We start from the raw sequence: 24,840 nt of genomic DNA, 5'->3' as shown, positions 1-24,840 counted from the left end.
ACTGTGAGATCATGACCTCAGCTGAAGTTGAATGCTTAACTGACTAACCCATCCAGGTGCCCTATAGTTTAAATCTTTTTATCTTGTGTATCCATTGACAAATTATTGTAGTTATAATTATTTTTACTATATTTGTCTTTTAACCTTTATACTAGGTTTACAAGTGATTAGCCTATCACCATCACATTAGATTATTCTGAATTTAACTGTATATTTATCTTTACTACTGAAATTTATACTTTCATATATATTTTCTCTTACTAATTAGTACCCCCTCATCTCAGCTTGAAGAAGTCCCTTTAAAATTTCTTGTAAGGTTGGTCTAGTGTTGCCGACTCCTTTTGCTTTTGCTTGTGTGGATGACTCTTTATCTCTCATTCAATTCTGAAGGACAACTTTACTGGGTAGAGGATTCTTGTATGGCAGGTTTTTTTTTTTCTTTGAGCATTTTGTGTCATGCCACTCCCTTCTGGCCTGCAAAGTCTCTGCTGAAAAATCCGCTTTTAGTCTTAGTAGGATGTCCTTATACATAACAAGTTTTTCTCTTGCTGCTTTTAAGATCCTCTCCTTGTCTTTAACTTTTGACAATTTAATTATAATGTGTTTTTGTGTGGGGTCTGTTTGAGTTCATGTTATTTGGAACTCTCTGTGATTTCTGGACCTGGATATCTTTTTCCTTCCCCAGGTTAAGGAAGTTTTCAACCATGGTTTCTCTAAATGAATTTTCTGTTCCTTTCTTTCTCTCCTCTTTCTGGACCCCTCCCTCCTCCTCCCCTTACTGCAAATATTAGTCTTCTTGATGTTGTCTCATCAGTCTCTCTAACTAGCTTCACTGTTATTCATTCTTTTTACTTTTTGCTACTCTGATTGGATGGATTACATTGCTATGTCTTTGAGCTGATTCTTTTTCAGCTTCATCTAGTCTGTTATTGAACCCCTCTAAATGTATTTTTCAGTTCAGTTATTGTATTCTTTTGTTCTGTGACTTCTGTTTGGTACTTTCTTACATTTTGTATCTTTTTGTTGAAATTCTCTGTTCATGCATTATTCTCTTGATCTTGGTGAGCATCTTTATGACTGTTATTATAACTCCTTACAAGGTAACTCATTCATCTGTTTCATGACTTTTTCTGGGGTTTTGCCTTGTTCTTTTGTTAGGAACACATTTCTCTGATTTTCCATGTTCCTTGACTCTCTGTGTTGGTTTCTAGATAAAACAGCCACTTCTTAAAGGGGTGGTCTCCTGTAGGAGATGATCTTTACTGTTCAACCCTTCCTAGGCCTTGGTTGTCAGTTAACATACAGTGTTACATTAGTTTCAGGTGTACAATACAGTGATTCAACAACCGTATACATTATTCACTGCTCATCACATTAAGTGTAATCTTAATCCCCTTCACCCATTTCACCCATTCCCCCACCAGTTTATTCCCTTCGGGTAACCAGCAGTTCTATACATTTAGGATTCTCTCTCACCTTCCCTTCCTCCCGCTGGTTTTTTGACCCTTTTCTTTTCTTTCTTTCTTAAATTCTACATATAAGTGAAATCATATGTTTTTCTCTGACTTATTTCAGTTAGCATTATACTATCTAGCTCCATCCATGTTGTTGCAAATGGGAAAATTTCATTCTTTTTTTGACTGAATAATATTCCATTGTAGGTATATGTGTGTGTATATGTCTGTATATATGTATGTATGTACTTCTTTATCCATTCATGTATTGATGGACACTTGGGTTGCTTCCATAATTTGCCTATTGTAAATAATGCTGCAATAAACAGGGGGGCATTTATCTTTTCAGATTAGTGTTTTTGCAGTCTTTGGATAAATTACCCAAATAGTAATTCTATTTTTAACTTTTTGAGGAACTTCCATACTGTTTTCCACAGCAGCTGCACCAGTTCGCATTCTCACCAACAGATCATGAGAATTCTTTTTTCTCCACATCCTTGCCAACACTTGCTGTTTCTTTAATTTTTAAAAAATGTTTATTTGAGAGAGAGAGACAGCAGGAGAGGGGGAAGAGAGAGAGGGGAGAAAGGGAGAGCAAGAGAGAATCTCAAGCAGGTTACACGCTGTCAGCACAGAGCCCAATCTGGGGCTTGATCTCATGACTGTGAGATTATGACCTGAGACCAAATCAATTATCAGATGCTTGACTGACTGAGCCACCCAGGCACCCCTGATTTGTATTTCACTGATGATGAGTGATGAGAACGTTTTCATGTGTCTATTGGCCATGGGGATGTCTTCTTTGGAAAAATGTCTGTTCATGTTTGATGCCCATTTTTTAATTGGATTTCTTTTTTGTTTTGGTGTTGTTATATAAATTCCTTATGTATTTTGGATACTAACTCTTAATGGGATATGTCATTTGCAAATATCTTCTCCCATTCAGTAAGCTGTGTTTTAGTTTGATTGATTGTTTCCTTTGCTGTGTAGAAGCTTTTTTATTTTGATGTAGTCCCAACAGTTTTTGCTTTTATTTCTCTTGCCTCATGAGACATATCTAGAAAGATGTTGGTATGACCATTATTGGAGAAATTACTACCTGTGTTGTCTTGTAGGATTTTTATGGTTCAGGTTTCACATTTAGGTCTTTAATCCATTTTGTGTTTATTTTTGTGTATGGTGTGAGAAAGTGGTCCAGATTCATTCTGTTGCATGTAGCTCTCCAGTTTTCCCAGCACCATTTGTTGAGGCTTTTTCCCATTAAATATTCTTGACTTCTTAGAAGATTAGTTGACCACATAATGGGGGATTTATTTCTGGGCTCTCCATTCTGTTCTCTTGATTTATATGTCTATTTTTGTGCCAGTGCCATACTGTTTTGATTGCTACAGCTTTGTAGTATGCCTTATAATCTGGGATTGTGATACCTCCAGTTTTGTTCTTTTTGAAGATTGCTTTGGCTCTTTGAGGTCCTTTGTGGTTCCATACAAATTTTATGATTATTCTAGTTCTGTGAAAAAATGCTATTGGCATTTTGATAGGGATTGCATTAAATCTGTAGATTGGTTTTGGTAGTATAGCCACATTAACAGTATTTGTTTTCGAATCCATGAGCATGGAATATCTTTTTATTTGTGTTATCTTCAATTTCTTTCATCAACGTTATAGTTTTCAGAGTACAGGTCTTTTACCTTCTTGGTTCAGTTCATCCCCAGGTGGTTTATTACTTCTGACTCAGTTATAAATAGTATTTTCTTAATTTCTCTTTCTGCTCCTTTATTCGTGTATAGAAATACAATGGATTTCTGTATATTGATTTTGTATCCTGGAACCCTACTGAATTTATCAGTTTCAGTAGTTTTTTTGGTGGAGTTTATTTAAAAATTTTTTTTTTTTGTTTTTAATATTTATTTTTTGCTTTTCTTTTTTTTTTTTTTGGGTGGAGTTTTGTATATATAGCATCATGTCATCTGCAAACAGTGAAAGTTTTACTTCTTTCTCACCAATTTGGATGCCTTTTATTCCTTCCTCTTGTCTGCTGTGGCTAGGACTTCCAGTACTCTGCTGAATAACAGTAGGGGAAATACTGTCAGTTTTTCACCAGATGGGCATTTTAAACCCTTCAATTCACTGTTATTTATCAGTAATATGAGGGTGTTATGCTGGTGGTGGGTTATGTTGGGGAGCATATCAGACATGATCTCTGACTTCATGATATATAGAATTTAATGGAGAGACTGATATCAAAAGTTGGTATAAATAAGCAACTGTAATTATTATAAGCCAAAGAAGCACACAGTGATATGGGAGCGTGGACTTGGCTTTTGGTATTTTGCACCTTGGCGAGGTGTGGGGCAGAGGGTCTCACTTCAGACTTCATTTCCCTGTTCTTAGTGGTATATACCTAGTCCTGTCCCTGTCAGTGCCCAGCATCCTCAAGTTCAGTGTCTCTCTGGTTCTCATTTGCTATAGAGTAGGACTAAAGTCAACTGTGTGTGTGTGGCGGGGGGGGGGGGGGGGGGTGTAGGGTGTGGTCACCTGAGTATGTGGAGTCTAGGTGATCTGTGAGGTCTAACTTCTCCCTTTAAATAATTAGTTCACGTCTGGGGTCTTCTGTTCCTAAACTTTTCTGGAGTTCTCTAATGCTGGCTTTCTCTTTCTTATTTTTGGGTTCATCCAACAGAAGAGGAAGAGACAAAACATCTTTATGTCATCATCTTGAAAATAATGTCATTACTTATCTATCTCTCCCAATAGTGTGACATATTTGATGCAGTGGGTTACTTTGGTATCTTTAAATGAGCAAAATGCAGGGCACAACTTAGGTGCTCAATAAATATTTACTGAACAGCTAATAATTTACATTTGTGTAAATCTTTGCATTCACTCATATTCCCCTTCATAAAGCCTCTATCAAGTAATCAAGGCAGAAGGTGTTTTTTCAAAGACTGATTGTGTGTGTGTGTGTGTGTGTGTGTGTGTGTGTGTTTATAGCAACCTTATTTTTAGAGCAATTGTAGGTGCACAGCAAAATTGAGTGGAAGGTAAAGAGATTTCCCATATATCGCCTGCCCCATACACATGCATAGCTACCTATTTTCAACAGCTCCCACCAGAGTGGTGCATTTGTTACAACTGATGAACCTACATTGACACATCATTATCACCTAAAGTCCATAGTTTACATTAGGGTTCACTCTTGCTGTTGTACATTCTATGGATTGGGACAAATGTATAATGACATACATATATACCACTGTAGTATCATACAGGGTAGTTTCACTGCCCTAAAAATCTTCCTTGCACCACCTATTCATCCCCTTCTCCTCCCAACCTGGCAACAACTGGTCTTTATTGCCTCCATGGTTTTACCTTTTCTTTCTTTCTTTTTTTTTTTTTTTTAACGTTTATTTATTTTTGAGACAGAGAGAGATAGAGGATGAACGGGGGAGGGTCAGAGAGAGAGGGAGACACAGAATCTGAAACAGGCTCCAGGCTCTGAGCTGTCAGCACAGAGCCCAACGCGGGGCTCGAACCCACGAACTGCGAGATCGTGACCTGAGCTGAAGTCGGATGCTTAGCCGACTGAGCCACCCAGGCGCCCCAACTTTTCTAAATTGTCATATAATTAGAATCATACAGTTTGTAGCCTTTCCAAATTGTATTCTTTCACTTAGTAATATGCATTTAAGGTTCTTCTGTGTCTTTTCATGGCTTTATAGCTCATTTAATTTTAGTGCTGAATAACATTCCATTGTCTGGATATATTCCTTCCACATTTTGGCAATTATGAATAAAGCTGCTATGTACATCCACTTGAAGGTTTTTGTGTGCGTTTTATTTTTCAACTTTAGGTAGATACCAAGTAGTGCAATTGCTGGATTGTAGGTAAGAGTATTGTTTAGCGTTGTAAGAAACTGCCGAAGTGTCTTCCAAAGTAGCAGTACCATTTTTACAGTCCCACCAGCAACGAATGAGAGTTCCTGTCACTCCACATCCTCACCAGATGTAGTGTCAGTTTTCTGGATATTGGTCATTCTAAGAAGTATGGAGTGATATCTCATGTCGCTTTTTTTTTTTTTTTTGGCTTCACTTATTCTTTTTGTTTATTTTTCAATTTACATTTAAAGTTAGCATATAGTGCAACTGATTTCAGGAGTACATTCCTTAATGCCCCTTACCCATTTAGCCCATTCCCCCTTCCCACAAACCCTCCAGTAAACCTGTTCTCTATATTTAAGAGTCTCAGGTTTTGTTCCCCTCCATGTTTTTATATTATTTTTGCTTCCCTTCCCTTACGTTCATCTGTTTTGTATCTTAAAGTCCTCATATGAGTGAAGTCATATGATATTTGTCTTTCTCTGACTAATCTCGCTTAGCATAATACCCTCTAGTTTCATCCATGTAGTTGGAAAATGGCAAGATCTCATTCTTTTTGATTGCCAAGTAATACTCCATTGTGTGTGTGTGTGTGTGTGTGTGTGTATATATACACATACATACATATATATATATATATCACATCTTCTTTATCCAAATTCATCCATTGATGGACACTTAAGCTTCTTCCATACTTTGGCTATTGTCCATAGTGCTGCTATAAACATTGGGGTGCATGTGCCTCTTTGAAGCAGCATACCTGTATCCCTTGGATAAATACCTAGCAGTGCCATTGCTGGGTCGTAGGGTAGTTCTATTTTTATTTTTTGGAGGAACCTCCCCCTACTGTTTTCCAGAGTGGCTGCACCAGTTTGCATTCCCACCCCCAGTGCAAGAGATTCTCTTTCTCTGCATCCTTGCCAACATCTGTTGTTGCCTGAGTTGTTAATGTTAGCCATTCTGACAGGTGTGAGGTGGTATCTCATTGTGGTTTTGATTTGTATTTCCCTGATGATGAGTGATGTTGAGCATTTTTTTCATGTGTTGGTTGGCCATCTGGATGTCTTCTTCAGAGAAGTGTCTACTTATGTCTTTTGCCCATTTCTTCACTGGATTGTTTTTTGGGTGTTGAGGTTGGTAAGTTCTTTATAGATTTTGGATACTAACCCTTTATCTGATACATCATTTGCAAATATCTTCTCCCATTCTGTCAGTTGCCTTTTAGTTTTGCTGATGGTTTCCTTCGCTGTGCAGAAGTTTTTATTTTGATGAGGTACCAATAGTTCATTTTTGCTTTTGTTTCCCTTGCTTCCTGAGACGTGTTGAGTAAGAAGTTGCTGCGACCAAGGTCAAAGACATTTTTTCCCTGCTTTCCCGAGGATTTTGATGGCTTCCTGTCTTAAATTTAGGTCTTTCATCCATTTTGAGTTTATTTTTGTGTATGGTGTAAGAAAAGTGGTCTAGGTTCATTTTTTTGCATGTTGCTGTCCAGTTTCCCCAGCACCACTTGCTAAAGAGGCTGTTCTTTATTCCATTGGATATTCTTTCCTGCTTTGGCAAAGATTAGTTGGCCGTATGTTTTTGGTCCATTTCTGGGTTCCCTGTTCTGTTCCATTGATCTGCACGTGTTTTTGTGCCAGTACCATACTGTCTTGATGGTTACAGCTTTGTAATACAGCTTGAAGTCTGAAAGAATGATTATTTTTAAGCTTCTTAATCTCTATGACCAAATTCGTAGCTTTTCAAAAGGGCTGCATTTCCAGTGGCAATCATGAGAAAGACCAGAGCATGGGGTTTCTTTACTCCAAGGATATTATTTTCCTGGAACCTCCCAGTGCTTCCCTCCAACAAAGGCACCTGTGATGGTATTAATAGCAAGTCAGGTAAAGACTCTGAGGCAATAAGAGGGTATTTTGATTTAACAATGCCTCAACTATCTTCCTGGTCACATTCTCTTCTCCCCAAATATACGCAGAAACCTGATTTTATAAACCCGAGAGCTCCTCTACAAGATATTTTGCTTTTTAGCCCCCCTTGGAGCTTTGCCAAAGTGAGAAAACAGCTATAGGTATGGGCGAGGAAAACACAGTGGACTCAGTGCTGTCTTTTGACGACTTCAGATCTCAAATGCTAGAAGCAATCCATGACAATTTTCCTATATAGAGCAATTATGAACAGAACTCAGGGGCATTAATGGTATTAGATTTCATTCACTTTTATAAAACCCCAAATGGCTAGAGGTAACATGTCTCATCATATGGGGTGCTCTAGGCAGACTGTACTCTAAGAGGTGTAGGTCTTGCTGAGAGAGAATGGAACACATGTAGCCTAAAAATAGCTACTGGTGTACCACTGCCTTCCCTCTGTTCATGGCAGAGCCCTAATGTCATTTGTAGCCAAGTGTTTTACTTTATAAAATCAAACATGTATATTTTAAGAAATACTGTTCTGAAATTGAGAAATCAATTTGAAAGCTTATTTGATAGGCCCTCAAGGAATATCCCTATAGTTATTTTGAAAAGGTAAACAACAGAAATGGAAGGATAAAGATTACATAGCTGTAAGACTTGGATAAAATACAGCTCTGGAAGAGACCTTTAGGTCATCAGGGCAGTGTGATTGCTGGCAGGGACTGTGTGCCTCCTGAGACTAATGGAGATGTACCTGTGACAATTAGGGCTGAATAGAGTCCACAGACTCTCTGGGTGGCCTGCTTCAGCCCTCACAGGACTACCTCCTCTCAAAATTCTCCAATTTGCTCTCTGTTCACATTTTTATCAGTTTTTCCCAGTGTCTTAGCCTTCTTCACAGACACTAAGGAAACTGAAGTTCATACAGAATGGAGTACTATAGGTTCAGCATTTGCCTGTTTTCCACTCTTGACTGGGCTGTGGGAATGGGGAAGAGAGACAGTTGTGGGTAACTTTTGTTAAGAGTTCACATCTAGGGAAAGGAACACACTGGTGGGAAGTGGGCAAACTTAAGCCAATGTTAATGACATTCACTCTCCAGCATTACTCGAATGTTTTCTTTTTGTGGTCTGGGTGAAATACAAAACTTGTATTAACAGCTGATCAAAAAGGCAGGGAAAGTAATTAGGAAAGTATGCCGCAAGCTTCTTGCAAAATATTTTTTTGGTTAAAGAAGTCCAAGTTTCAGTACCCTCACAGGTGACAGTTACTAAACAGCAAAGGGGTCTCCTTTAAAAAGGTAGTCTAACAGACTCGGAGGACGGTGTTACAAGGGACATACTTCCCTACCGAAAAGGGATCCAGAGATAGGGGAAGAATGTAAACCTAGCTAGCTTTGGGCACTTGTGGTTTAACAACGATTAGTTTGGTTGTGTTCAGTTATAAAGTGTTCAGTTAATAAAGATATTAAGAATGGTTATTCTGTTGAGAATACTATGTCCAGTTTCAAGGGGAAAGCTGATGTGAGTGGGAATCCTAATAGCACAGAACTTAGAAAAGAGAAAGTAATTCTTATTTCCATATTGTTTTCTATTGAAAAAAATTGGTGTTTAATTTTTTTAAAAGGAATAATGTAATTATTGTTTTCCCTCTGCAAAGTCCTGGCTTCAAGACTAGTCATATCTAAATGAAAATGTACACAGAAACCCTAACAAGTAGCTTCTTACAACTATAAAAGGATGAGAGCTAGACTAGACTACTTGTGCTGCCCTCCTCCCTTTTAATCTGCATGGTTTGGTGAAGGAATTTGTAGCATCAATTGGAATATAACAATGAATTAAGTTTACCTCATTACTAAGATGCAACCATCACAGGCTAATACAATACAACAGGTGGAGAAATACCACTTAGACCAAGATAAAATCACACTGCCATATTTCATATTTTATTCAATTTTAATATGGTTTCCATTATTAACTTTTAAAACAAAATGATTTCCAGTTTAGAAAACAATGCACTGACCACATAATTCCTTTTTAATTTTATACAGTTATACAAATATTCTAAATACACATTTTGTGTTCAAGATGATGGCAAATAAGATTAACTGTACAGTACATAAGGAAAGAAAATATTTTAAGCATATTTAGAAGCAATAGAAATGTCTATACAAAACAAGCAAAAATGGAATAAAATTTTTATTTTTAAAGTATTGCAACAGGCCCACAGGTTTGTAACAAAAATGTCTTTGCACAGTTCCTCACAATGCCCCATTAATAGCTAAAGCAAGACAGCGGTTTTAGAAAATAAGGTTTCAAAATGCTACACATGGTACTATTGTTTGCACAGTTTGATCAAAATAACAACTCTACTCTGAGTCAAGCAAAACCTAGAGGAAATATACCTAACAACTTGAAAATCATTTGTATAAAATTCATTGCACATTATTTTACTCAGTTGTCTGAAAAGTAAAAAAGTGTATTTACAAAATATTTCGCAGTCAAAATTATAAAGTGAATGAGTATCTCTAAGTAACACGTCTTGATACAGACAGTTCAAGGAAAACACACGAATGGGTTTTTTTTTTTTCTTTTGTCTTGTTTTGTTTTTTTTTTAAAGAGGTTTTCAGTGCTCCTTCCACAGGGAAGTCAGTATGATCTACGCAAATGGATTTACAAGATGTTACACATACCGGAGCAAATTCAACACATACGTTATAAAACAATGTTAAAAAGGTGTAAGGATGGAGACTTTGTACATTGTAAGAAGTGAGCTATTCAGAGATCGATAAGAACAATTTTTAATTCAGTTAGCATAAAAGCCTTCATAGTCTTCAGATAATAGACAGTGAACATACTTGACTCGATGAAAGTTGAAAAAGCACCATGCACAACAGTTTAGTGGTAAACACTGAAAAAATAGCACCTGGAATTCTGTGATACTGACAATTTAAAACTGGTCTAGTAATTGCCGGAGATATGGTGCCTTGGATAATTCTCTATTTACTCGGGAGAGTTTGAAATGTACGGGGCAATTCAGAGATACACACGGGATATGTCGATCAAAGCACCCTGTACAGTTCTTGCATATCTGAAAGTATAAGAGGAATACATAAAACAATAGGAGAGGTCCTATGTATATGTGTTAACAAACTTTTATAGTCCCTCCTCTCTGACCCACCACAGATTACTGGCAGACAAATAACACTTATTACAAGAAGTTTCATTACTTTTCATCCCTGAAGCCTCACCTACCCTATGTTGAGGCATTTCTAACAGGTAAGTACTGATACATGGATTTCTTTTCAATAAACTCAGTACAGTACTATAAATGTTTTTTCTCTAACTTATGATTTTTCTAGCTTACTTTATTGAAAAAATACAGTGTATAATCCATGTAACATACAAATATTGTTCCTCAGCTGTTTGTTATTAGTAAGGCTTCCGGTCAACAGCAGGCTATTAGTTAAATTTTTGGACAGTCAAAATTCATATGTGGATTTTTGTCTAGGAGAGAGTAGTTACCCCTAACTCCTATGTAACTCATAGGGTATATTAAGATTCATATAATAAGGTCAAAGGTATGTTAAGATTCATATAATAAGCTATCCAATTACCATTAAAGACCGTCTTTTAAATGAGCCATAAACAATATTTTTTCACATTACTCAGATTTATCTTTTCAGACGCCAATAAAAAAGTTATCCAAAGGGGATACCAAATAGCTGCTTCTGCTCTAGATTTGTCTTTTGAGAGAAAAATCAAACTGCTCTAGTTCATTCTCTCATCTGTATTAGTCAAGTGAAGAGGAGTTTTCCTGAGGTTACTGTACCAATTATTATGATGCTGTCCAAACAAACTGCTGAGAAACTGTGTACTTACTCTGTGTTCTCTGATGACAAAGTATGCTGTTCTTCTATGAAGTCTTTCACTAAGGAGATCTCTGCCACGAGACTCAAAACTATCCCCAAATACAGAAGTTCTGTATTGAGGCTATACGTACTGCAGCTATATTCAGGTGTCAGGACAAACTGATAAATGTTTATGCAACTCTCTGTGCTTGTCTGATAAATAAGCCAGGATGGAATTACTTGCTTCTTTAAATTTAACTCAATGTTGAGTTTCAAGATCTGTTACTGGTGATTTCAACCCTGAGCACTATAGCTAAATTCAGCTTATGTTTAAAAACTCAAAACACCACAACCGGGATACTTACTTAGCTCATTTAAAAAAAAAAAAAAAGGCTGCTTTAGTCTTTCTTTTTGCTATCCTCTGAAAATTTTTGAAAAAATAAGCCAATCAGATGCTTATTTCATTCCTTATTCTTTTCTGTTTATTATTAAAAGTGTTTGAGGTGATGGAAATTTTCTCTGAGATTTGCTATGGCTGTCTAGAATCTTACGTGTAGTGTTTAATTGGGAGTTAAAATTTCCCCAAGTGGCAACAATCATTTTGTTTTGAGTTTATAATGAATTTCTAGCTTTATAGCATTGTATTGAAGAGTGTAACAGGGAGAAGGTTAAGCAATGGACTGAAAGGTAGCAGGTAGGTGCTAGAATGGAGAAAGACTAATAAAGCATACTAAAGAGTTTGAATTTTATCAGACAGAAAGAGAAAGTACCAGACTTGTACTTTTAAAATGTAATTTTGGGGGTGCCTCGGTGTCTCAGTTGGTTACGCATCCATCTCTTGATTTCTTCAGGTCATGATCTCACAGTTTGAGTTCGAGCCCCACATTGGACTTCACGCCGACAGTGCAAAGCCTGCTTGGGATTCTAGGCCCCACCCCCCCCCCAAATAGGTAAAATAAACTTAACGCTGGCTAGAATGATCTATTTTTTTAAGAATGGAGACAGCGGCAGGGGGTCAGGCTAGGAAGCTGCTGCAGGAGTTTAGGGCAGAGAGGATGGTGGTTTGGACTAGGATGATAAAAGAAAGGAGAAAAGTGAGGGTATTTAAGAAGTATATAGGAGATGAAAGGGGAGAGGGGAAAAAAAATCAACTTATTTCAACAGCTAGGTTTCTGTGGTTGCATCAAAATAATCATACCTTTAAGATTCTACCATCCTTAATGAAATGTTTAATGGATTCTAGATGACTGGCTATATTCTCTAAAACTTAACAATTTTGCTAGTACAAAATGTGGCAGCTAGAATGGTACAGAGCAAATAGTCTATGCTTTATCAATCCTTAATCATCTTCATATGATGCTCAAATTTTTTAAGAGCCTAGTCTCCTAAGACATGGTTTCTCTCCCTGTTCACCTTCATGGCAGCTAAGTTTGATACTCTGTCTTGGTTCAAAAGCTTCTTTACCTTGAGGACAAGGTGCAGAGGCTGGCCTTCACATCCTGGTTTGAATTCTATTAGGACTGTGAGGAATGATTTTATAAGAGAATTTACAATGTCGGAAGTAGACAGGACCCGTGAAAGAACTCTGATAAAACCAAGGAAGGACAAGTCCAATATAATGAAGTCCAGACTAGAATCCTGATGTCCCTCCTTATTATCAGCATGGTTCATTTTTTTCCTTTTTTTTTTTAATGTTTATTTTTGAGAAAGACACAGAATCTGAAGCAGGCTCCAGGCTCTGAGCTGTCAGCACAGAGCCCGATGCAGGGCTTGAACTCACGGGACTGCAAGATCATGACCTGAGCCAAAGTCGGACGCTTAACCGACTGAGCCACCCAGGAGCCCTATGGTTCATTTTCCACTAAATCATACTGCCTCTCAATTATCTGGTTGGTTTTTAAACATTTCAATAACTTTATATAATGCTCTTATAACACAAAATAAACTTCACTCCGAAGTTGTTCTTCTCTAGCCTGAAAGCAAAAAATGTACTGGCAATACAATGGTTTAAAAGGTACAATCGCTCCTTTAAGAAATACTTTTTTTTTTTTAATGTGCTAGGATAATGTTTCCTCAGATTTCATTTTCCAACTTAAAGAGGTTTCTGCTGTTTATTACTGGTAGAATTCCCACATTTGAAAAATCATCTCTGTATTTTATGTCTGTATCACAGCCTGGCTACTTATCAGCAGCATAACATAGGGCAAATACTTAGCCCTCTTGTGTCTGTTTACTCATTTGTAAGAGGTCTCTAGCATATAATAAGACTCAATCATGTTAACTATTAATTTTCTATCTAGACTCTTAGACTGTGAACTTTTCAAGTTTACCAGCAATTCTCTAGGACAACCAGATTTTTATGAGAATGGTAAATAGACATGATAGAGAAACTGGTAAATATTATAAAAGAAATTGGGTAGAGGTACATTGTAGTTCTAGGTTTTAATAAACAATACACTATTCCATAAAAACAAAAATAAATTATGAAACAACAAAACTAAAAGACAATGTATGGACCAGGAGAAGATATTTGCAAATTACATATCTGATAAAGGGTTAGTATCCAAAATCTTTACCAAGCCATCTTTAAGTAATTTAGTTCAATTATATTTTTGATATTTTGATTATATATTATAATCAAATTATATATTTTGATACTAGAATCTTTACTCCTACTTTTCATACCAGTTTCGTATCTCAAACTATACCTCAAGGGTTGATGATATTTCCCGGAAAGGTCTAGCAAAGAAGGCCGTACCTTTACAAGTTGCTCCTGTTTACGTTCCAACTCCCGAATTTCTTGGTTGAGGATGACTGCAACATGCTGAGGCTGGCTCCGACATTTACCACAGATGCCATGCTGAGTCAGGTCATCACACACAGGACAGCGCAAAGTAGTGAAATACTGTGAAATAGTGCCTTTCCGCCCTTCAAGTTCGCTTCGAGAGGAGCTGGTGGCTTTCTGTATCTATGAAAACATTAATTCAGAAATAAGTTTTGGAGAAGTGGGGGGGGGGGTGGTGGGTGATGGGGATTAAGGGCACACTTATCATGATGAGCACTGAGTAATGTATGGGATTGTTGAGTCACTATATTGTATACCTGAAATAAAAGAACACTGTATGTTAACTATAGTGGAATAAAAATTTAAAAAGTTAATGAAACTCTGACCCAGCTTCACAGTAGAGCCACTGCTCTCATGCTAACTGCAGGTTTACGAAGGCACTATTTCCTTCTTCCAACAAGTACTAAGTAGCTACTCTATGTCAGGTACTGTTCTAGATAATGGGGCTACAGAAATGGACTAAATCCTTTTTACAGAGCTTATGTGTTAATATCGTCAGATATGATGTTTTTCTTTTTTTCTTTTGGGAAAAAAACAGTCTCCTGCCACTCAGTTTTTTGGTTGAGATACATAGATGTGTGAGATCATCCAGGGCACTGGAGAGGGCAATGGAAGAAATCCATATTGAGAGTGGGTACTGTTTAAGGCTGCACAACTGGGCCATGGAAACAAGGCAAGAAAAGGGTTAAAAGTAACTTGGTAGGCAGTAGGGTGCAAAATTCAAGCAAAAGTAAACCTGGAGAATTTCAAATGTAATTAGGCTGTGTCACCTAAGCATTCTTCATTTGAAGCTAATACTAGTTTCAGAGACTTGACTTCTGGAACTGTTTTTACACTGAAATAACATTATCATGTGGTTATTATACCCTTGGTGTCTCCTCCTGTATCTTACAAATCACTCTTCATAGAGATTATTAGGTCAGTCTGTTAACAAATGCCATTGGTTTAACATTCTTCCTGCTGACGAAATGAAAATCAGTAACAGCGTTCCAGTGCAAAGCCAGGATACAGCATCACAGATGTTGGCCAGCACAGCTTCTCTGAAGCACAGCCTCAACCTCAGTATTAGTTTCCGTGAGGCCATATGTGCTTGCTGAGAAAGTAAAAGTAATTTGAAGATCAACTTTCACCAGTTTCCCTGAATACCATCAGTCTTTCACAGTCTGAGATAATAGCAAATGACTGAGCAGATCTAATTCTCAACAGCAGACTGAAACTGCTCCTCTCCTCGACTAATGTAGCGCAGATTATTACACAATCACCTATAGTTCCTTCAGGCTTCCAATGAGCTAACTAAGAAGAGTTCAAGCAAAACTCCCTTTGCTAAGATTCCACATTCCATGTTTTACTTTAGTATAATGCTATTTTAACATTACTTCTTTAGTTTGATTTCTTCAGCACTATGTCTAGACACTGTATTCTATATACTAAACACCCACTTTTAAGGAATTTTGGTTCTCCATTTATTTATTAGCTGGTTTATTAAGTATTTACTACTGACATAGTGGTGGGATTTATTTTAATATTCTATAATCTGGCTAGTCTGACAGAAACTGGGAAGGTGTTTATAGAAAACTTAAAACTTTTTTTTTTTTTTTTGTAGGAAACCAGAAGAGTGTGGCACCTTTGTCAGTTTAGGATAATAGAGTATCCACGTTGCCTCTCATAGCACAGAACTAAAATCTTTAGTTCTACTAGAAATTGCAAGTGAATTCTCTCTACAGTCACAGCACAGGTATATACTATTTAGTAGGCTTACCCTGGGTAATTCATGATACCAGCTGAAGACATCAATACCAATAAGTGAGAAGATTCTTGCCAGGGGTGGAAGGATCTGCTTGGTGATATAGTAAGTGGCATTCAGTCTCAGAGTCGGGTCCTGCAGCACTTCCACTGGGCGCTTCACCAACTGGATCAGTGGTATTCCAGGAGCCCCATAAATGATGACGTATGGCACTCGCTCCCCAACTCGAGGCTCAGAGCGCCGATCATAAGTAAGCATTTTCCTATTTAAAACCACATAAATATTCACTCAAAGGCTGTTATGGAAGGCATCTTACTAGCAGATTAAGGGAGAGTGAAATAATTATGAAACCAAGAGATTACAACTTCAAGTTACAACTTTCTTGAGAGCTATATACATTTGACTCAGCACCAAATGGATATAATGTTAAGAGTTTAAAACTTGATCTGTAAATCATTGCTGTGAAAAACAACATGAGTTGCCATATATCAACTAGCTTAAAATGTATTAATTTCTATCTCCTAAGAGTCAGAATGATCATAAATCCAACAGTGAAAGAGAAAATTTAGCTCGTTAGATGATCTGATTCTAGAATGATGCCATCTAAGTGCTTTGGTAGATCCCTATTAAGGACTACCTATGGATTTTGATGTGGGAAAATGACAATTCAAGCTCTGTACAAGATTAAAATTTCACTGAATTTAGTTTCTCAAGAGAAGCCCAGAAAAGGAGTTCCTTCTTCCTCTTCAGAGCTTACAAAGTATGGGGGAGCATCTATTTACCATTAGTGAGGCTTCATTGGGGCAGGTGAAGAAACAATTATGTGCCTGTGGACTAGGTATCTTTTCATCTATTTCAAACCACTCAGCATCCTAGGACAACACTTGTTAGGTACAGAGTTGTGCTGTTGTATGCATCATTACTGCCCCCCCCACCCCACCTTTTAATGTTTGTTTGAGAGTGAGCGAGCATGAGCAGGGTATGGGTAGAGAGAGAGGGAAACAGAAAATCCGAAGTAGGATCTGCACTGTCAGTGCAGAGCCCAACATGGGGCTTGAACCCATGAACTGTGAGATCATGACCTGAGCTAAGACAGATGCTCAACCAAATGAGCCACCCAGGTGCCCCCATCATTACCTTGTAAGTTCAAGGGCTGGCACACAAGCTCCAGGTTTATAAGAGGAACTTCCTCTGTATTCCTTGGCAAAGATAAAATCTTGGATGCTGGCTTTTCCTTCTAGAAGCTTCATACACTGTCGCTGAACATACTGTTTAATTAAACTTATGTCTCTTGTTTCAAATAGCAGCTTTAGAGAACGCTCAAGTATCTTAAAAAAAAAAAAGATACATTCATAAAGATAAAATACCCCCTAGTATATTTAATCACTGTTGCTATATTTTCTGGAAATATTTCTACTAGGAAATGAATGACATGCAGTGGATTTATGGAATGGATTGAATTTAAATTAGTTCTGGGTGAAAGTTCTGTATTTTGTGAATACTGGAACCAATATATATTTACTCATTAAGTTTGCTAATTTAGCTTAAGCACAATTCTACCCTTGGAGAAAGAATGCAGTGGATTTCTCTTCCAGGGACTAGTATTAAATAATATCTCAAGTTCACATAACATTACATATATAGCATAACATACTGACACACTGACAATAGTCCATCTATTACGCTTTTTATGCTCTTAAAAAACTCAGTGTGTAGAGTACTATTCCCATTTATACCATTTATTTTTAGTTTGTTACAGGAGTCTGGACCTGAGTAAATAAAAAATATAAAATACTATGGGTAAAATTACCGTGGTTGAGAAATTTAGGTAATTTATGGTACCACTGTTCAGAAATCTTTCTAACTTGTGTTAATAACTCAGTTTATCTAGAATGGATTACTTATAAAATTTTTCCATTGCTAGTTTTCTTTATCCTGCTCCCCAGCTTTTGGGTGTTGTTATATGATAACATATCATCATCCAGGTGATAGGCAGGAAATTCTTGTCAAGTTCATGTGTTGTTTTTCAGTAATTGTGATAAAAGGTAAGGTGAGGGAAGAAGTCAGAAACTAAGGACTAAAATCAAATAAGTCATTTTCATTAGAAATGAAATTCTCAAAATCATATAGTTCCTCCACTGATAGTTACACACAAAGAGACTAGGAGGACCACCTCATGTGTGTTTAAGCTAAAGAATCTGGTGAAAATCCTACTTATTTCTTAAAGATGAACACAAGATAGATAAACCTTACCTTAGAAACAGCAGGGCAGGAATCTCTTCTGACGGTTTCTATTCCTTTTGCATCAAATACCGGGTCCTTTTGATCCAGTGTTTCATACATGTAACCCACATACCTCTTTTTTGTTTGTAAGACACAGGGCAAATATACCTGTGATGGATTAACAAAACGCCTCTAAATAACCATTTTTCCCTACCATGAATATCTTATTTTTATGTCTTTTTCTTTTTTAAAAATGTTTATTTTTGAGACAGAGGGAGAGAGAGACAGAGGATCTGAAGCAGGCTCTGTGCTAATAGCAGAGAGCCCAATGTGGGGCTTGAACTCATGATCCATGAGATCATGGCCTGAGGCAAAGTCAGATCCTTAACCAACTGACCTACCCAGGCGCCCTTTTTCTCTCTTTAACCAAATTAATCAAAAATCAATTCCAAAAACCCCCATTAAATATGGCTTAGCACCAATGAAATTCATGATATAACATTTAAACATAAAGCACACAAAATTAATTAGTTGTCTTTATTTCCTTCCCACTCAACTCCTTTGTTTGCACTATCAAATTTTGTCCCTACTGCAACTGATGCTACTCTCTCAAAAGTCTATTAAAAATTAAAAATCACTTTAAATAACACTTATATATTTAAAAGCTAATAAGTACAACATTAAAAGTTATGAGACTATATAATGAAAAGCCCTCATCCCCTAGCCTCTACTGTCTTTGACCTAGAGATGCCTAGAGGCATCCTCTATTGATTTCCTGTATAGCCTTCCAGAGATATTTATACATATGAATGGTAGCTTACCGTATACATCATTTTGTACTTTGCTTATTTTAGTAATTTATCTTGGAGAATATTCCATCCTTGTACAGAAAGCTCCTTTTATTTTGTAGGTATAGTAGTCCATGATGGGAGGATATCACAATTTATGTAACCAGTTACCTACTACTGTGGGTCATTTAGGATGTTTCCAATCTTTTGTTATTACAAATAGTGTTCCAGTGAACAATCTTGCATGGATTAATCTACTGAATTCCCTGAAGTTGAATTCCTAGATTAAGGGTCCAATGGACCTACCAAACTGGTCCTTTCTTCTGTCCTCAAACATTATCAATAATTATACTAAGTATAAAATGGTCTAAACATCCCAATTAAAAGGCAGAAGTGATCAGATTGGATCTGATCAAAAAATGAAACAAAGCAATAAACTACTAGAAATCCACTTCAAATACAAGGACATAAAAAGGTTAAAAATAAAAAATGGAAGATACACATGCTAACACTAATCAAGAGTTTTATCATCAGAAAAAAGTAGATTTCAAGACAAGTATTATCAAAGATAAAAATAACAATTTATCAAGAAGATACATAATCCTAAATGTGTGTGTACCTAGAAAGAAAACTTCAAAATATCTGAAATAGAAACTGGCAGAACTAAAAGGAAGAAAAAGGCAAATCTATGATTATATTTGGAAACTTCAGCACCTCTCCCTTAGAAATTGACAGGAAATCATTAAGAATACAGAAGGCTTCAACAACATCACTATTACCTTAACCTAAGTGACATTTATAGGACATTCCAAAAGGCTGGATACAGAAAGCTTTTAAGGTCACATGGGTATAATCACTAAGATAGACCACTGGCTGGGCCAAATGAGAAATTTCAATAAACTTAATAAAAGCATTAAAATCATACAGAGTATCTTCTTTGACCACAATGGAATTAAATTAGAAATAATGGTATTATTTCTGGAATATCCTTAAATATTTGGAACTTAACACAAGTCTAAATGATGTATGGGTCTTTATCACTGAAACAAATGAATAATGGAAATACAAGATACCAAAAATTGAAGCTAAAGTAGTATTTATTTATTTAAAAAAATTTTTTTTAATGTTTACTTATTTTTGAGAGAGAGAGGCAGAGAGACAGATACAGAATCTGAAACAGGCTCCAGGCTCCGGGCTGTCAGCACAGAGCCTGATGCGGGGCTCGAACTCAAGGACTGCGAGATCATGACCTGAGCTGAAGTCGGACACTCAATCGACTGAGCCACCCAGGCGCCCCAAAGCTAAAGTAGTATTTAGAGGGAAATTTGTATCTTTAAACACTTACATTAAAAAATATTTGTTTAATATCAAAGATTCAAGCTTCTAAATTAAGAAGACAGGAAAAGAAAAGCAAACTAAACCCAAAGTAAGTATAAGGAAGGAAAGAATAAAGAGTGGAAATTGAAGAAATGGTTCTTCAAAAAGTTCAGTAAATGGATAAACCTTTAGGTAGATGATTGTGGGGAAAAAAACAAAAAAATTTATCAATATCAAAAATGAAAGGAGAGAGATCACTAAGGATCTTAGAGATATCAAAATGACATTAAGGAAGTATAATTCATGCCAACAAATCTGACAATCTAGGAGAAATGGACAAATTAGCTGACAACCACAAGTTATCAACACTGATATAAGAAAACCTGAATATTTCAATATTTATCAAGGATGTTTAATTTGTAATTAAAAATCTATGACCCACCCTTTCCCCCAATAAAATGTCAGGACTGGAGAGCTTCACTGATGAATTCTATCAACCACTTTTAAGAGAAATAATTGTACTAATCTTATTTTTTTTTTCCAGAAAATAGAAATGGGAATATTGCCAACTCATTTTATGAAACCAGCCCCTCCTTTTTTTGTCCCAAAGCCAAAGACAATACAAGAAAAAAACTACAGTATTCATCAAGAACCTATACATCACAATTCTTAACTAATGTTTATTCTCTTTAAGAAGTTTTGCAGTTTTTTGCTTTTATGTTTCGGTCTGTGATCTATTTCAGGTAAGTTTTCATGTCTGGTGCTATTTTCTAAGCAGGCCATACTCTTCATTTTTGCCAGATGGGTTGTGTCCATAGTACCATACATGTACTTCATTCTTACTTTGTTTTCTAACTGTTCTCCCCATCTCTGCCCCAATCAGAATGCTCACTCTTCAGGGCAGATACCATATCTGAGTCCTCTTTGAATCTCTTCTATGACAATTCTTGCTTCAAAGTAGGTACTTTTATCCTTTCCACACCCGTTTTCTTTTCTTTTTTTTTTTCCCACACCCGTTTTCTTAAATCAACCATTTCTAATTCCTACGGATCCTTCTTTCTCAGTATCTCCTGAATTGCTCTTTATCTTCCCTAGTTCAGGTTACACAGGCTGCATCCTGTCCTGAGCTTCTCCCCTTCCCAAACCATCTTGTATACCACTGTGAGACTAATCCTCCCCAAACAGCTCTGATCATGTCATGTTCTTGTTTGATACACTTTTCTGAATCAGGTTTGAACATTTTAGCTTGGTATTCAAGACACTCTACAATCTGGTCTTAAGTTTATTTTCTAGAGTTCTCTCCCACTATATTCCCATATTGTGCTTTTCCAACTCCCTATCCTCCTACATGCCATTTTCTTCTATGCAGAGTGACTGCAGCCCCATGGCTGCCCATTGAAATTCTAACCATTTTCTGAGACACAGTGCAATATTACCTCCTCATGGAAGTACTCCTCCATGGAGTCTCCTCATCCAGCCCAAGATGACATAATACCTCCTTTTCTTTGTGCTCTTACAGTGTTTAGGGAGACTGCTCTCATGATTATTGGCTCTTAGTGGGACTGTGTCTTATGCTTCTTTGCATTCCACACCTCTCCTATCTTAGTAGCTTTTATATGGAAAGAACTAAATACATATATGATATGGAAGGTAAAGTGAAAAGAGTCTAATAAGGTCCTTATGGCAGACTGTACTGTCCAAATAAATAATATCTGCCATTCCACATGACCTTACAATGTGATTCTGACATTCTTCCCATTAAGAGATGGGAATCTATGCTCTCTCTTAAATCTAGACAGGCTGTGATGTGGTGCGACTTTGAGACTAGGTCATAAAAAACAGAACTGCTTTTGTCTATTTTTCTTTGGGATGTTCATTCCTGGAACTCAGCGCCATCATGCTGTGAGGAAGAACAAATAATCCCAGGGAAAGGCCAAATGTAGGTGTTCCAGCTGACAGCCCCAGCTGATGTTCCCAACAGCAGCCAGCATCAACCCCCAGACAGCAGAGTGAGCAGGCTTCAAGTTGTATCACCTTCAGCCATTAAGTTTCCCAGCTAAGGATCTAGACACTGTGGAGCGGAGACATGTGTCCTTGCTGCACCTCTTCTGAATTCCTGACCCATAAAATCCATAAGCATAATAAAAGAGTGGCTGTTGTATATCATTAAATTTGGGGGGGGGGGGTCTGTTACACAGCAATAGTTAATTGGAACAAAAGGTTTTTTTTTTTTTTTTGAGATTTTTTTTGAGAAAATTACACAAAACTCAGGGAAAATATTTTAAATACAACACTTTGTAGGCATTATACTGTTACTGATTCTGAAAATGTATTATACAAGACCAAAATCTCCAGAAGGTATGTGAATTTCATCTGTTATTTCCAGTATTAATTATATTTCTCTTACCTTTTCAAACTTCAATTTCACTGGTTTAGGATTGGTAGCAGTTACAGCTTCAGCAATTTCCTGACCAATCTTAAAAGACTGCTCCTTAGTAGCTCCTTTCAGTAGCACAAACATACTAAGAGGGTTAAAAACGAGATCGTTGTAACAAAAAAATTTCATCAAGAGTAACTTTACTTTCCTGGATAATACCCTAATACCAAAGAAAGCTTTTTTGCCCCTTTTCCTTATGAAGTTGCTTCCTGTTTAAGCTTTCTTGCTTTATCATACTTTCCTTGTATTATTACAGATTTTAAAAACATCTAATATTTCTAGTTTAGCTTCACACAGACCAGCTCAGCTGTCAGAGATTCCAAGAAGGTCTTGGGTCATTCCTAGACAATAATGGCTTTATATGATGCACCATTACATCAGTCATAAAATAAAAGAAAATGTGATTATAAAGAAATGAAAAATTTACTTGTGATATGGGAGGAAATTTCCTTCCAGAACCACCCAACTTAAAAAAGACACACATATATTTTGTAATATATGTTCACTGAAGACAATGTCAGAAAACATAAAGCACAAAGAAGAAAACAGCCCCCTAATCTGACCATTCAGAAAATAGGCACTACAAACCTTTCTGTATATCTGTAAATCTCTTCTCCTTCGGGATCACAGATCAGATTGTTGGATAACTTTCTTCTTTCATTTAATTGTACATCATAACATTTTCTCACACTGCTTAGTTCTTTTACATTATTTTAACAGTTGTACTGTATTTCAATGTACAGATATATCATAATTTAACCAAACCTCAATCACTGGAAATTTAGGTTACTTAAAATTTTTTTTGCTAATATTTCACATATAATAATTTGGCACACCTCTGGTTGTATCCTTAGAACAAATTTCTATCAGTGAAATTTCTGGGTAAATGGTATACTCTAAAAATATTTTTTGAAAGATACTGTCAAACTGAATTCCAGAAAGAAATTTCTGATGTACAATTCCACCAGCAGTATATGCAGGTCAAGACGGAAGGATTTCTGGGGTGCCTGAGTGGCTCAGCCAGTTAAATGTCTGACTTGGGCTCAGGTCATGATCTCAAGGCTTGTGGGTTTGAGCCCCATGTCGGGCTCTGTGCTGACAGCTCAGAACCTGGAGCCTGCTGGGATTCTGTGTCTCCTTCTCTCTCTCCGCCCCTCCCCTGGCTCACATTGTCTGTGTGTGTCTCTCTCTCAAAAACAAACATTACATTTTTTTAAATTATGTGTTTTGTTAAAAATTATACCTCAATGAAGTTGATATCTTAAAAAATATTATTATAGGCTACATATATGAGATTTTACCCAGTAGTTAGTGGGTTTGAGTCCATCTATGTTGCTTTGGCCAGTTTTATTTGGAGCTAAGCTTCAAGACTGCTGGCCAAGATTAATGGAAATTTTTGATCACTTAACAGAATGGAGGTGACTATCCTACAAAAAGAGAAAGACTGTTTTAAAATAAGTTTGTCTGTCACTGGTGCTTTTAATCTAGTTAAGTAACAATCATCTTTGGGTTGAGAGATCCAAGCACACATACAGAGTGTGATTTTCACATAGTAGGGCGTGAGTGGGGATATTAGAACAACCTAGAAAGCCTTTCTCAATTATACTCAGGTGAATTTTTCTAGAGATTCGGATTCTAGCTCCACACCACTCTTCTGCTGCCACTCTATATAAGAGCTATTACCACTACTATAGAGAATTCCTATAACTGATGGGAGTAGGTCATATTCCACTAGGGTGTAGTAAATATGACTGAGAACCACTCTTCTATAAAATAACTGTTTAAACCACTTGTCAGTAATATTATAACTTTGTATGGTGACAGCTGGTAGCTATACTTATCATGGTGAGCATTTTGTAATGTATATAATGGTCATATCACTGTATTGTATACCTGAAACTAATACTGTATATCAATTTTATTTTTTAAAGTTTATTTTTGAGAGAGCAAGAGTACATGAGTAGGAAAGGAGCAGAGAGAGGAAAAGAGAACCTCAAGTAGGTTCTGCACTGTCAGTGTGTAGTATGACGTGGGGCTTGAGCCCAACATGGGGCTTGAACTCATGAACCATGAGACCATGACCTGAGCTGTAATCAAGAGTCAGACACCTGGGGCACCTGGGCGGCTCAGTCCGTTAAGCATCTGACTTTGGGTCAGGTCATGATCTCACGGTTTGTGGGTTCAAGCCCTGCGTCAGGCTCTGTGCTGACAGCTCATAGCCTAGAGCCTGCTTCAGATTCTGTTTCCCTCTCTCTCTCTGCCCCTCCCCCACTTATGCTCCGTCTCTCAAAAATGAATAAATGTGGGGGGAAAAAAAAGGGTCAGATGCTTAACCAACTGAGCCACCCAAGCACTCCCAGTTATATTTTAATAAAAAATATCATTTAATTGAA

The 24,840-nt window shown here is 36.9% G+C and overlaps 1 protein-coding gene across 2 annotated transcripts in view; it reads right to left on the bottom strand.

Annotated features, from left to right (window-relative positions):
- Positions 1–9,161: 9,161 nt before the first annotated feature.
- The window catches only part of REV3L (REV3 like, DNA directed polymerase zeta catalytic subunit), a 171,305-nt gene continuing 155,626 nt past the window's right edge, over positions 9,162–24,840 (bottom strand). For both annotated transcript variants that reach the window (XM_019443107.2, XM_053904569.1), the window contains exons 27-32: positions 22,418–22,532; positions 17,936–18,073; positions 16,820–17,010; positions 15,698–15,944; positions 13,852–14,061; positions 9,162–10,333 (exon numbers count right to left, since the gene is read on the bottom strand). In XM_019443107.2, the coding sequence (XP_019298652.2) occupies positions 10,193–10,333; positions 13,852–14,061; positions 15,698–15,944; positions 16,820–17,010; positions 17,936–18,073; positions 22,418–22,532 (1,042 nt within the window). In that variant the 3' untranslated portion in view covers positions 9,162–10,192. The remainder of the gene's footprint in view (positions 10,334–13,851; positions 14,062–15,697; positions 15,945–16,819; positions 17,011–17,935; positions 18,074–22,417; positions 22,533–24,840) is intronic.

This window comes from Panthera pardus, unplaced genomic scaffold (assembly GCF_024362965.1).
Source record: "Panthera pardus isolate Hobbes unplaced genomic scaffold, ASM2436296v1 HiC_scaffold_17, whole genome shotgun sequence".
In the NCBI taxonomy this organism is placed as follows: Eukaryota; Metazoa; Chordata; class Mammalia; order Carnivora; family Felidae; genus Panthera; species Panthera pardus.
Note: the sequence above shows the minus strand (reverse complement) of the source record. Positions and strands in the feature narration are given on the sequence as shown.